Source organism: Chrysemys picta, chromosome 3 (assembly GCF_011386835.1).
Source record: "Chrysemys picta bellii isolate R12L10 chromosome 3, ASM1138683v2, whole genome shotgun sequence".
Classification (NCBI taxonomy): Eukaryota; Metazoa; Chordata; order Testudines; family Emydidae; genus Chrysemys; species Chrysemys picta.
In genome coordinates this window covers 141,996,281-142,009,358 of record NC_088793.1, presented here as the reverse complement: position 1 = coordinate 142,009,358, position 13,078 = coordinate 141,996,281, and the positions used below count along the sequence as shown (strand labels likewise).

Below are 13,078 nucleotides of genomic sequence, written 5' to 3'. Positions count from 1 at the left end.
GCTCTAGAAGAATCCTACTGGTTTCCAAAGACCATTTTTTTCCCACTAGATAATAATTTAGATCTCTGAGATTCAGAATGGGCCTAAGCCCTCATGTATTTTTGGGACAAAGAAGAACCTGGAATAAATACCCTTTCCTCCTTGACGCAGTAACATGGGCTCAGTGATATTCTCTGCAAGGAAGTATTGGATTTCCTGCAATGTATCTTCATGATAATGTTGAACTTAAGTGCATTTCTTAAAGAGAGGCAGTTGAAGTAATTTTTCTTAAGTACATTCTGTGGCTCCCCGCAGAAAATGATGAGGACATATGAATCTGAGACAACCAGGAGTAACTGACACAAAAGGCTTCTAGCGTTCCTCCAGGTTCCTTCAAAGTGGATACTGACTGACTGGTCACTTCAGTACCTTAAAAAAACCTAGAAGGTCTTGCTGCTTTGGGGAAATTGACTTGGGATCATCCACATTCTCTTGGAAGAGAGATCAGAAGCTACCTGACTTTTAGAGGGCGAAAACTAAAGTATACTCCATAGTAATATGCTGGTTTTGTCCCCCTCAGGGTCATCTTTCTTTTCTAACCAGTATTTGAATGTGTGACACCCTGTTCCTATATTGAATTCCAACTTATTTGTAAGCAAACAGCACTCTCTATATGGAATCCCCATCTCTGTCCTGTTTTCCCCTGTCTGTTAACAGAGCTTGGAACCTTTGGTCTCTGACGAGACTTGGTTTTTCTGTGGCCTGGTCTACACTACAGGGTTAGGTCGAATTTAGCCGCGTGAGGTCGATTTAAAAATGAATGCGTCCACACAACCAACCCCATTCCATCGACTTAAAGGGCTCTTAAAATCGACTTCTGTACTCCTCCCCAGCAAGGGGAGTAGCGCTAAAATCGACTTTGCTGGGTCGAATATGGGGTAGCGCGGATGCAAATGGACAATATTGGCCTCTGGGTACTATCCCAGAGTGCTCCATTGTGACTGCTCTGGACAGCACTTTGAACTCCAATGCACTAGCCAGGTACACAGGAAAAGCCCCAGGAACTTTTGAATTTCATTTCCTGTTTGGTCAGAGTGGCGAACTCAGCAGCACAGGTTACCATGCAGTCTCCCCAGAACCGTAGCGCGTAGAATGTTTCTACGTTCCCCCCATCATCTCCGTCCCTGAGGTTATTGCAGATTAGAAGGCAAAAAAAATGCACTCGTGATGACACGATTTCCGAGCTCATGCAGTCCTCCTGCACTGATAGGGCACAGCTTAATGCATGGAAGCATTCAGGGGCAGAGGCCAGGAAAGAATTAAGTGAGCGCGAAGAGTGAAGGCAGGACGCGATGCTGAGGCTAATGGGGGAGCAAACGGACATGATCAAGTGTCTGTAGGAGCTGCAGGAAAGCCAACAAGAGCACAGACCCTCGCTGCATCCACTGTATAACCGCCTACCCTCCTCCCCATGTTCCATAGCCTCCTCACCCAGAATCCCAAGAATGTCGGGAGTGGGGAGAGGCTCCGGGCACCCAGTCACTCCACTGCAGAGGATGGCCCAAGCAACAGAAGGCTGTCATTCAAACAGTTTGGTTTTTAGTGTGGCTACAATAAGCAATGTGGCCTTGTCCTCTCCTCCTCCCCCACCCCACCCAGGCTACCTTGTCCGTTATCTCATTTTTTTTGTAATTAATAAAGAAAGAATGCATGGTTTCAAAACAGTAGTTACTTTATTTCAAAGGGGGTGTGTGGTTGGCTTACAAGGAATTAAAATCAACAAAGGGGGCGGGTTTTCATCAAGGAGAAACACACACAACTGTCACACCAAAGCCTGGACAGTCATGAAACTGGTTTTCAAAGCCTCTGAAGCGCAGCGCGCCTTGCTGTGCTCTTCTAATCGCCTTGGTGTTTGGCACAAAACGATTGTCTGCCATTGCTTTCATGGAGGGAGGGGCGACTGACGACATGTACCCAAAACCACCTGCGACAATGTTTTTGCCCCATCAGGCATTGGGAGCTTAACCCAGTATTCTAATGGGTGGTGGAGACTGCAGGAACTGTGGGATAGCTACCCACAGTGCACTGTTCCGTAAGTCGATGCTAGCCACGGTAGTGAGGACGCACTCCACCAACTTAATGTGCTTAGTGTGGACATATGCAATCGACTTCTATAAAATCGACCTAATTTCGTATGAATTTTGGAAATTTTCTTCAGCAGTTGTGTAGTAGGTGTGCAACCTGTGCATCTTTGGAATTGGAAGTGGTGCTGCAATGTTCTCCTCATGCAGGAGATCAACCATGTTTCCTCAGCTTTTGGTATGAATGCTTTCAGTTTCATATCCTATCCTCAGCCCACTCCTGTTTCCTCAGATATAATCCAGGTCTGGGTGGAATCTGATGGAAATGCTAAGGAACAATGTGAAGCTATTCCCTCTAGTTCTCTCCACAGAGAGAGACACAAAAAACCCTATGTTTTACCTTTTGAGGGTCCTACTCTATTTGGAGACAAGACCAATTTCATGCTGGGAAAGATAGTAACCATCACTCCTAAACTAACGACTTGCTCGAGTTGGGTCCCTGTTTAGTAAAGTGCTTAAGCATATGCTTCATGAGCAGCGTAAATATTCTGGAATAAAGTGCCTTTTATTTCAGAATAGTATCCGCAATGGAGGGCTATTTCAGAATTTCTATTCTGGTTAATTTCCCTGCCTATATAAGGCATAAGGGACACATGTATCACTATCACAGCCAGCAGGCAGGGTGGATTTGATTTAAACCAAATTGATTTAAATTATGGTTTTTATTGAGTATTACTCACTGCATTCACTGACACTCAGTACTACTTTAAAGGTGAAATTGTAAAAGGAAAATCTGCCTATTTCAGCTATTTATTTTTTATCACAACTGCATCTAAAATGATAGTACCATAGAGTAACAGCTATCTTTTTTGCTCAAACATGAGAATTCAAGAGTAGTCCAGAAGAAAGACAGGCAGTCCTTAAGAAAGAAGTATGAAATAAAAAAGTTTACCAATCTGAAGATCCTGCATGTTCAGACATGTTCCCTTTCATCATCTTCAACGCAGCAACCTCCTGAGAAGGAACACTTCTCATGATGTTGTTTCATTCGGGCAACCAGGCCTTGCATTTCTTTGTGGCACTGTTTGCATTTGCACGCATGCCTGTCTTACCCACAGGTAGAGGAACTTCATTAAAATATTCCCAAACTGGTCTCTTTTATGGCCTGCTGCCATTATAGCTTTTTCCCTTCTAGTGAGCGAATGGTATGGTAGATCTCAAATCAGTGAAAGCTACACTCAGAAAGACCTGAAGACTTCTGAATATGCTGCTCAAACAGTTTCAGTTTTGTTTCTACTGCCTGTCCCTCCATTCTCACATTTGTATCCAGACTTCTTCTCCTTGTCCAGATCTATTCTGCCCCCAACAATCTTCTATTCACTGAACTTTTTGAAAACTTGCACTTTGAGAAAGAGGTAAGGGATTGACTCTGTGTATGCAATTTTTCAGAGGGACAATAGGGTTGAGGTCTATTATTTCCCATCTCTATATTTTATTTATTTATTTAAAAACATTTTTGCTGTTAACAAGCATGTTAGCTCTGGAGAAACAAATCCACAGTTTGAGAACTGCAAAACTAAGCCTGGTGGTATCTGATGATATCTTCTAGACTGAGCATTGTCCGATTGGGTAGATAGAAAGATTAACCTAAATAATCTATACAGAAGCCCCTGGAACCCCATAAGATTGGGTCCCTAATCCATGAACTATTGGAACTCATTTACAAAACTTTTCTTAAACATTACATGACTATATTGTCTCATACTATAGAATTAGAATGTATAATCCCTATTCCATGATGAGATATCTTTGAGCTATAATGTATCTTAATTAAAACTATCTTTAGATAGGTTTTTTCCTCTAAAAGCATTTTATCAAAAAAATCCGATTTAAATAAAAAATCTCCAATTTAAATTAAAAAAATCTGATTATTTGCCATAATTTACTGATGTAAGAGCGGGGGGAGCATTTGTTTAGAAAGAAATGAAGAGTAATTTGTTCTGCTCATGGCTAGAAAAAACTACCTGCCACAATCAGGACCAGATTGCTCACCTCAATTGCACTGGTGTAAATCTGATAACTGCATTTAAATCAGTGGGGGAACGCCTGTGTAACAGCGATCAGAATCTGGTTTCACTTGAAGCTTAGTTTAAGTATTATTTGCTAATATCCCATCACCTTTTATTTTTTCACTTATAAGATTCAGCTTATAAATCCATCCGTTCATATCCTTACTAGGACCAAAGTTTCCAAGAGCAGCCACTGATTGTGGGTGCTTTTGAGGTGTGGTTTTCAGATGTACTATGTACTACCTTCAGCTCCCATTAACTTTTGTTAAAGTTGTGGATGCCCAGCACTTCTGAAAATCATCTCAAGTTGGGCACAAAAAGGCGGAGACACCCAAAATCATTGCTGATTTTTGAAAAAATTGTTCTGGATATGTTACAAGCTGAGAAAAGTGAGCAAACTTGAAAAATGACTGCAAAAATAATTGGATTATTTGCATAAACTATTAACTGTTAGGACATTTCTACTTCTATGTGTATTCTACTCTTGTCCTACTTTTCTTAGAAACAAAGTAGATATTATGAAATTGACAGTAAATATAATTGAATACAATATTATTGGACATTATAGTATGAAATACTATACATAAAATAAGAACCTCATCTTGCAAACTCTTACTTACAAGAGTAGCCCCATTGATTACTAAATCAGGAGTTAAAAATGAATTTTGTTATGTTAGATATTCCCCATCGCATTGCACCTGGGCACTGCAGATGTCATTTAATATGTGTTTGGTAAACCAATATATGCTACATATATGGTGGTATTGTGGTATCCACATGATAAATTACAGAGCTGTCTGGTACTCTTTTCTCTAATTCATATCCAGCTGGACTCCTTCGCCACTTGCAGATTTCTAAACAGCTTAATGCAACTGCCATTTAGAATGAACAAAAACACAAAATACCAGGTGACAGCAGTATTTCCTTATTCACTCAAACTGGGGGGGGGTTTCCTCCTGTACATTACACTGGCCTGAGAACCAGTATTGGCAGTACTCATTTTGGAATCAAGGATTCAAAAAATAGTTCCAGTACAATTTTTTAAAATTCTGTAAACCATTGCTAAAATAGACGTTTCAGTAAAATGTGGAGAATGCATGATGATGTATTGTGGAATGCAGGTTTTATTTATGTTAGTTTGGGACAATGAGCTAAACTCTAAATGTTCCATGGTCATAACTTTTGTATCAGAATCAGCTTATTTGACGCTGATAAATACAGTGACCATTTAGTGAGGACAGCTGCTAAATTGTCAGATAGACTTCAGGATATTTCAGTGGCTATTGCTGTGACATGAATCTTGTACCTCACTGTAGGTTCTGTACTACATTAATGAAACGAATTTTTTTTTTATCTGCAAAATGTGTTCTACTGTTCATAATTAAGGCTACGATTTAGTCATGGGTATTTTTAGTAAAAGTCATGGACAGGTCACAGGCAGTTAACAAAAATTCACTGCCCATGACTTGTCCATGACTTGTACTATATACCCCTGACTAAATCTTAGCGCAGGGAGGATGGGGAGCGGGGGCAGTGGCACCAACTGCCCGGGGCCACCTGAGCAGCAGCTGGTGCAGTTGCCCCCGAGGCCGCTCCAGCAGTGCCGATGGGGCTGGCTGCGGGGTCGCCCGAGCGGCTGGCTCCGGAGCCGCTGCAGAATTCATGGAGATCACGGAAAGTCACGGAATCCGTGACAGACATGGAGCCCTATTCATAATCACAGTTGCAGTTGGCATATCTCATTCCATTTTGGGTATGCAATTAAGCTGATTCTACTTTACATAGCTGTACAATAATTAAAATTTACAAGAAAACTGGAGAGCTCAGGAGATGATCGTGTCTTTCAAATTGTTGTTCTCCAGTTCATATCCTTCCTAGGTCAGTAGTGAACAAAAGTTTATTACACCACTGAATAGCTTTATGTGAAACAAGCTGGTCACAATCCGGTTAGTGGACAAGTGTTCACATCACAGTTGGTACCCTTGCTGACTTTTAGCTAGAAAGGGAATAACTGGATGAGTTGGGATGCTAAGGGCCAGAGCATGCCTTCCTGAAAATCCCTTGGAAAGCAAGAAAATTGCAGCATTTCTGGAAGAATGGGCCATTCTTTGTTTTGAGGGAAGTGTAAGTGGCATTGTCATCTCCCCAGCAGACCCTTCACCATGTTTAGGGCTTTGTTGTTGTGGGGGTTGGGTGGACTTGACTTGGTGTGAGCGGATGGCCGCTCTTGGGGTGACGATTTCTCCTCTTTCCATCCAACTTCCCCTAAACTCAAAACAAAAAAAAGCACCTCAGGAGAATTTCTCCATGAATATTGTGCACATGCTCTCTCCCCCTTTCCCCTCCCCACCCCCACCGTGAACTTACTTCCACTCCCATGGCAAGCGTACTGTCCTGTTCTGAACTCCAGGGGAATTTCCTTGACTCATCAGTAGCTGGACCTCATTAACCTGTTGGCAGCTTTAAGGACTAAGCATTTCTCAGACAGGAGAATGTAGGACAGGACCTATCACTGTTTGGCAAGAGGCAGCTGGGGAATAGCTGAGGAAGGTAGAAGCTGGAAGGTAGATTTGTTGTAAGCTATTTTACATGTATTTGATGTGTTATATGCTGACAAGGAAAGAGCAGCCTTTGCCTGGAACACTGGTGGGATTTTATTGGTGTCTGTATAAACATAAATTTTAGGATATGTAATTAGGTTTTATTTTCACACGTGGATTTTAGCCTGCCTAGTATTTGGTGCTACTGCTCTTCAGAAGCCCATAGGAGTAAAATTCCTCAGGGAGCAGTGTTGCCAGGGGAACGGGCAGAGGCAGTAGTGGGAAGGCAATAGATCTTTATGTGGCTGTCTCAAGATTTGAAGGATAGTCCCATGGATGTCAGATCATTCACGGCTTTGGAAGGTCATACCCCCGTCCCTTCTTTTTATAAGGGACAGGGGCAAGGCAAACCCACAGTTAGAAAATACTGTTCATATGCTGAGATTCCCATGATTCAGAATTGAGGTTTTTGCTTCTCAAACACATCATGTAGTTGTGATGTCCATTAATTAAAAGGCTCACACATTTTAACTAGGTTGGCAGTAATCATTGCTATTGACTCTTTTTCAGGGTATGAGCATTATAGAGCAGCTAGATCCTGTATCTTTTAGCAATTACTTGAAGAAATACCATAATACAATATGTGGAAGACATCCCATTGGGGTATTATTAAATGTAAGTACCACTCTTTGTGAAAATGTTGACTTCTTGCAAATTTGTTTAAATTTCTCTCACCAGTAAATTGCTATGGGCCTATTACCTCTGAGACTGGAAGTCTGAATCCAGTTTGTTTTCCCAAGTTTTCAAACTCTGTAATTTTCTAGGCTGAAACACAGGCAAACTTACCTTTTACCACAGCTGGGATTTTCAAAAGTGCCTAAGAGAGATAAACATCAAGTTCCATTGAATTTCAATGTGAAATGGGCAACTAACTCTCCTAGACGCCTTTGAAATTCCCATCCCTAGTGAAATGTACAATATTAATTCCTGAATCAATAGTGGTAGCACATATATTTTAAAGAAAGTATGTTTGCCTGTATATTATTTATTTGGTGATTGTGAACGTATTGTGGCTTCTGACACTATTTCGAATGGGAGTTGCACGCAACTCTGAACCAGCTCCTAAATTAATAGCCATTATGGGCCAGATTCTATGTTATATTCTGGCTACTGTGTGCTCCTCTGGTGATACAAAGCAGCTGTAAACTTGGCTTAATTAGCTGATCACAGTGGGTTTGTGGCTGCTTCACAGCATTGCTGGATTCGTGCAAACCAGCGAGACAGTACTGGTGAGTTTAGTCTTGTATTTTTAAATGTAATTTAAAACACAAATGGGAGGGACATTATTCTTTTTTTATTTTAACCAGGGAGGGTGTTATTCATTGGGAGGTTGAATCTCTGTGGAGAATACACTGAGGAATCTCTACAGGAGGGGGCCTGCGAAAAGATCTCGATTTGCAGTGTCTATATTGGGAAGAGTATTAAAAAAAAAAAAAAAAAAAGTTAAATGTTGTAGCTATGACCATGTTACCAAAATCACAGGAGTCTTTTTGTTAAAAATAATTCTACAATTTAGCAATAAATCTAGGTCCCTACAATTTGTTGTCTCTCTTGCTTCGCATTTTCCTTCTCTTAATGGTCCAACTGCCTCAAAGACTACAAGCACCAGTATTCAGTTTGCCTCTTGTAAAAATCTCCTACTGCACATAAGATTAGGTGAGGGAGGGGTCTCTCTGCATGAATAATAGGGAGTCACATAGGTGGGGTCTCTCCAGAAGGTGTCCGTGGAGTATTTGGGGGTTTTGAGGAAAGGAAGGAGCTGCAGGAACGCATTCAGTCCAATTGAAGGAGGGGGCTGGGGACTAAAATAGCAGAGTCTGGTGGCATAAATCATCTTGTGAATAACTTGTCCTTAACGTGTTTGGTTTTTTTCTTTTTTTGTTTTCATATAGGCTATAACAGAGCTCCAGAAGAATGGAATGAATATGAGCTTTTCATTTTTGAATTATGCCCAGTCAAGCCAGTGTCGAAACTGGCAAGACAGCTCAGTGAGTTATGCTGCTGGAGCACTAATGGTCCACTGAACCTCCGAACACTCAGGGATGCCACCTGCACACATACTATGTACGGGGTCCCAGCCTAGCCCTCACAAAGATATGGTTCCTGGTCTTCGGGTATACTGAAACCTCAAACTAATAGAACTCTCTTCTTTTCCAGTAGGTGTAGTCCTTCCTTAGTTTCAACTCATTTAAAAATGCTTTCTTGTTAAACCAATGGAAGGAAGGCTTGTGTCAAAACTTTGTGATTTAAAAAAAAAGATAATGTCTGTAAAGGCCTGGTGGTAGACAGTCCTTTCAAATATAACATGTAAAGCATTTACCATATCCTAAATTTGCACTCTTTGCAGACCTGTGCACATGTACTCAGCTTTCAGAATAGTTTTGCCAGTTGTAAACAGAAAAAAGGGTGGGAGCTTTTTAATGAAAAAAAAGCATTTATAAATGATCCTGTATTAGAATATAATAAAACTCCAGTATAGTCCATTACTAGCTGTGTTGTACAACAGATATCTTCTATTTTAGTTGCTAATAAAGGGCTACACAAACCAAAATAGTCTGATTTAAACTTATTGCTTTGTGTTCTGTATGTGAACTGCTTCTCATTAACATCATTCTCCTCCAGATTCTCATGCCTGATGATAAACTCAACCATTCTGTAAAATACTTTAGAATGTATTTTATATTCCACATTTATGTCATGACTTCTTCATTACAGAATTTTTTTACCTCAAAGCTGTAGAATGAGTTCAGCTTTGCAAATTAATTTTTAAAATCTTTTTTTATATTTTAGTGTTTGCATTTATTTCACAGAACTACATATAAAAATTATCTTTTGGTATATGATACAAATCTGTGTCAAAATAATGATTTTGGTGACTTTTTTAATGTCAAAACTTGATTATTCAATTTATAATGGATACAGTATTTTAATTGCAATAATAAAAATTGAAAACAGAAGTCTGCCAATTAGGTAATTCTGAAAACATATTCAGCATTCAGAGGTCATTCGGGCCAGACAGTGCTACGTTCATGCAACTGTTCCTCAAGGATTTGATTGAAAAAAGAAATTTCTCACGTTTGAATTCTTTAATAAGAAATCATCTTAAAAAAATTCTGTTTCTTCCAACCTCTTGAAACATCACTACATCTTATGGGTTTCTTGAGCACTTCTCCAACCAAAATAATGGTAATTGTTTGTTCAATTAATACCATTTTTGGAAGTCTTCATTTTGTTTAATAAGTAGTGCAAATTGCGATGGCAGTAGTTATTGTTTAAGTAAATGGAGTTAACATTCCCTGACATTTGGTCTACTGTCAGGCGACCTTTGTATGTCTCATACTTGTCGCTTTTTTGGGTGGGGGAGAACATCTTTGTATGTAGACACTACTTGCAGAAATAATTCCGCATCTAATTTTCCCTTAATTGGATGGTCACCACTTCAGTGATATCAGGTGAATGCTCCATTTATAAAATGAACTACTTTGCAGATATTTTTATGCCATCATAAGCATCAGTCTTCACTCTTTGCATGGCTTCTCTATATTAGTTGCCTTGCTGCTCTGACTTGTTCCTGGAAACTCTCAGCAGCAGATTGATAAAGCCTGAAAGATTATTTTCTAAGAAAATCTCAAATATGTACAAATATATCTGAATTTGTATACTCTTCTATAAAGTTTCAAAGGTTTCTGATGACTGTGCCTTATTTAGCAAAAACCATTTGATCATTGAAATTAGCATTATTTTGCTTCTCTTCCACATGTTAGTGAATTCAAGGATTATTTAGAACTCGAATTTCTGTTAGTCTTAATGCCAAATACTTATGTCATTTCTGAAACATGCAGGTATTTGGAATCATTCAATATTTTTACCCTAAGGTAAATGTAGTAATAGCCTTTAAATAAAAATATTTTTTAAGTTGCCTCATAGTTCTGTAAGAAGATATTTTTGTTGTTATTTTTTTTTTTTAAAAAGGAAAGTTCCAAGGAAATCTATAGCCATTTTGCTCAGCACAATGTTCTGAAATATCTCATGGTGAAAGCACTTCTCACCACATGTAAACTATGTAATGTATTTCACAATAAAGTTTCTAATTAAAATTGGAATTTCTGAGCCTACTAATCACGCTGATAATTTTGCTGAAAAACTCCCAAACTGGCCTCACGTACTGTTGCAATCATGGAGACTTAATCAGAAGGACTTGTGGTAGAACTGCCTGTCTTGTGAGAACAGGACACCTCTAGTGTCAGATATACATATACGTTATATATATATATATATCTACGGTTGCCTTGATTTTGGCTTAATTTGAAGAATTTCTAGGTGTCTCCGTTTAAATATGTCAAAAAGGGAAAGAAATTAAGAAGCCAAATATAAGAATCTTTAAAGGACCAATCTTTAAAGAACCTTTACTGAAGACCAGAACAACATTGTTCCAGCTTCACTGAGGACCTATTACATGCTCTTCTCATTCAAATAAGGGTAACATACTCTTTGGGACAAATGCTGATTGCCTTACTTAGATGAGCAGACCCATTCACCTCAGTGGGACTATTGTAGAAAGGGGAGAAGGATTTGACCCCTCTTTTATAGCATTAAATATCATTAAAGAAAATGGTTCTCGCAGTCAGTTTGTGTTACATAATTGGGTACACACACACACACACACACACACACACACACACACATCAGATGAAAATGTTATTGATTACAAAAACAGAATTATCTTTTTGTTTTTCCGTTTGAGTACAGGTTCCTAGTTTATTTTTAAAATAACATCACTGCAGGATGCTTATTCCTGGATCTCATGCTTCCAGCTTGAAACAGGGCCAAATTCTTATAAGATTTTGAACCCACTGAGGCGCTGGGAGCAGTGGTTAGCGCATACGGTTAGCGTACCCTCTAAGTGGGTTACCTGCTGGAGCCCTCAATTCCTTTTCTGACCATAGTCCACAAAGGTGCTCTCCTCAGGAGAATTTAAGCAAATGCTGCGCTAGCTCTCACCAACTCACAACCTGTTTCTTAGAAATTAATTTCTCAACCAATCTGAGGAGCCTATTCATGATGATCTGGATTATCTGAACCCAAGAGTGCCCTCTCATTTCAGCCTCAAGCCCTCCTACAGCTCAGTTCCATTGCAACCCCTCACTTGGAGCTTTTTCAGAATTGTTACTTTAGCATGTCCTGGCATTTCTGTGCCCAATTCTATTGTTCATTGTATTCCATTTAGTGCTGCTTCACTTTGTCTTGAGGCCTCAGCATTTTGTCACACACTTTTCTTAGCGCTTTGAATTGGTGCTTCTGGCAACTCTGGGTGTCTTCTCTTGGTACTGGTGGTATGTGTAGTTTCCCGATACTTTGGAACTTTCTCTGGATGGTTTGGTGGGATTTTTCTGTAGTTCATTTCTTTTGTTTTCAGGATGTTATTCTCTTCCTCCATTCCCTCCAAGAAATGAAGAGAACCAGAAGTTTCAAAAGAAATGCTTGATTTTGAAAGACGTTGGTCATTGCTAAGTGCAGCTGCTAGTTCCTCAGCCTTAGAGTAGAGTCTGACTTAGGTCGGGGAGAAGGGAAGAGAGATCTGCCTTGAAAAGTTACCCAAAGCCATCAAGTTTCATGGAGAACATCAAATCCATTCTAGAGACACCCCTGGTTCTCTCTCACTCCACCACAGGAGACTGCCATCAGTTGAGCCTGCAGCTGGACCCGGAGGAAGTCTTCAGCATGAAAGCCTTAGTTTCTTACATGCAAGGCCACCTTATTAGTGATGGCAACTACAACGTGTAACTGAGCTTTAGAATCTAGTGTAGTGTGTCTGAGGGATATTTTAATATTGGACATATGTAAGATAGCCAGATGGTCCTACATACACTTGCAAAGCTTGGATTCAGTCTCTAGGGAGGGATCCGGCTTTATTCTTTCAGTAATGCAGAATCTGTTACCCAAATTGTCCAGATCCCTAGAGCTTTTGTTTCTTTTGGGTTGTCCCTTATTTAAGTCTGTCTTAAAGTTGTTTTTTCGAGCACACCTCCATCCAGGCTTTCTGTTCATGCCTTGGGACTTTGGGGGGTATTTTATCCCTACTGTACCTAACTATTTTAAATGTTCTTGTTTCTTCCATGCTGAATATTAGTCTAATTTGTACACTCCTTGTTGCAGTGTTGTTATTTTGGGATATCTCTCACGCTGCTTGTTCTCCAAGAGTGAAAATCCTGACTTTAGAGTCAGAAAAATGACTTATCCGTAATTCTGTTGGGATAGTTTTTAAGGATTCATTTTTACATTAGTTATTCTTTTTAGCCAGGTGTTCTTGCTTCCTCTCTTCTTCAGGAACTAACAAGAAGATTTTGGT

At 39.7% G+C, this 13,078-nt stretch overlaps 1 protein-coding gene across 1 annotated transcript in view; it reads left to right on the top strand.

Annotated features, from left to right (window-relative positions):
• Positions 1-9,280, top strand: part of MEMO1 (mediator of cell motility 1) — a 52,463-nt gene extending 43,183 nt beyond the window's left edge. The window contains exons 8-9 of the mRNA XM_005296234.5: positions 7,240-7,344; positions 8,622-9,280. Coding sequence (XP_005296291.1) covers positions 7,240-7,344; positions 8,622-8,753 — 237 coding nt within the window. The 3' untranslated portion in view covers positions 8,754-9,280. The remainder of the gene's footprint in view (positions 1-7,239; positions 7,345-8,621) is intronic.
• Positions 9,281-13,078: the final 3,798 nt, after the last annotated feature.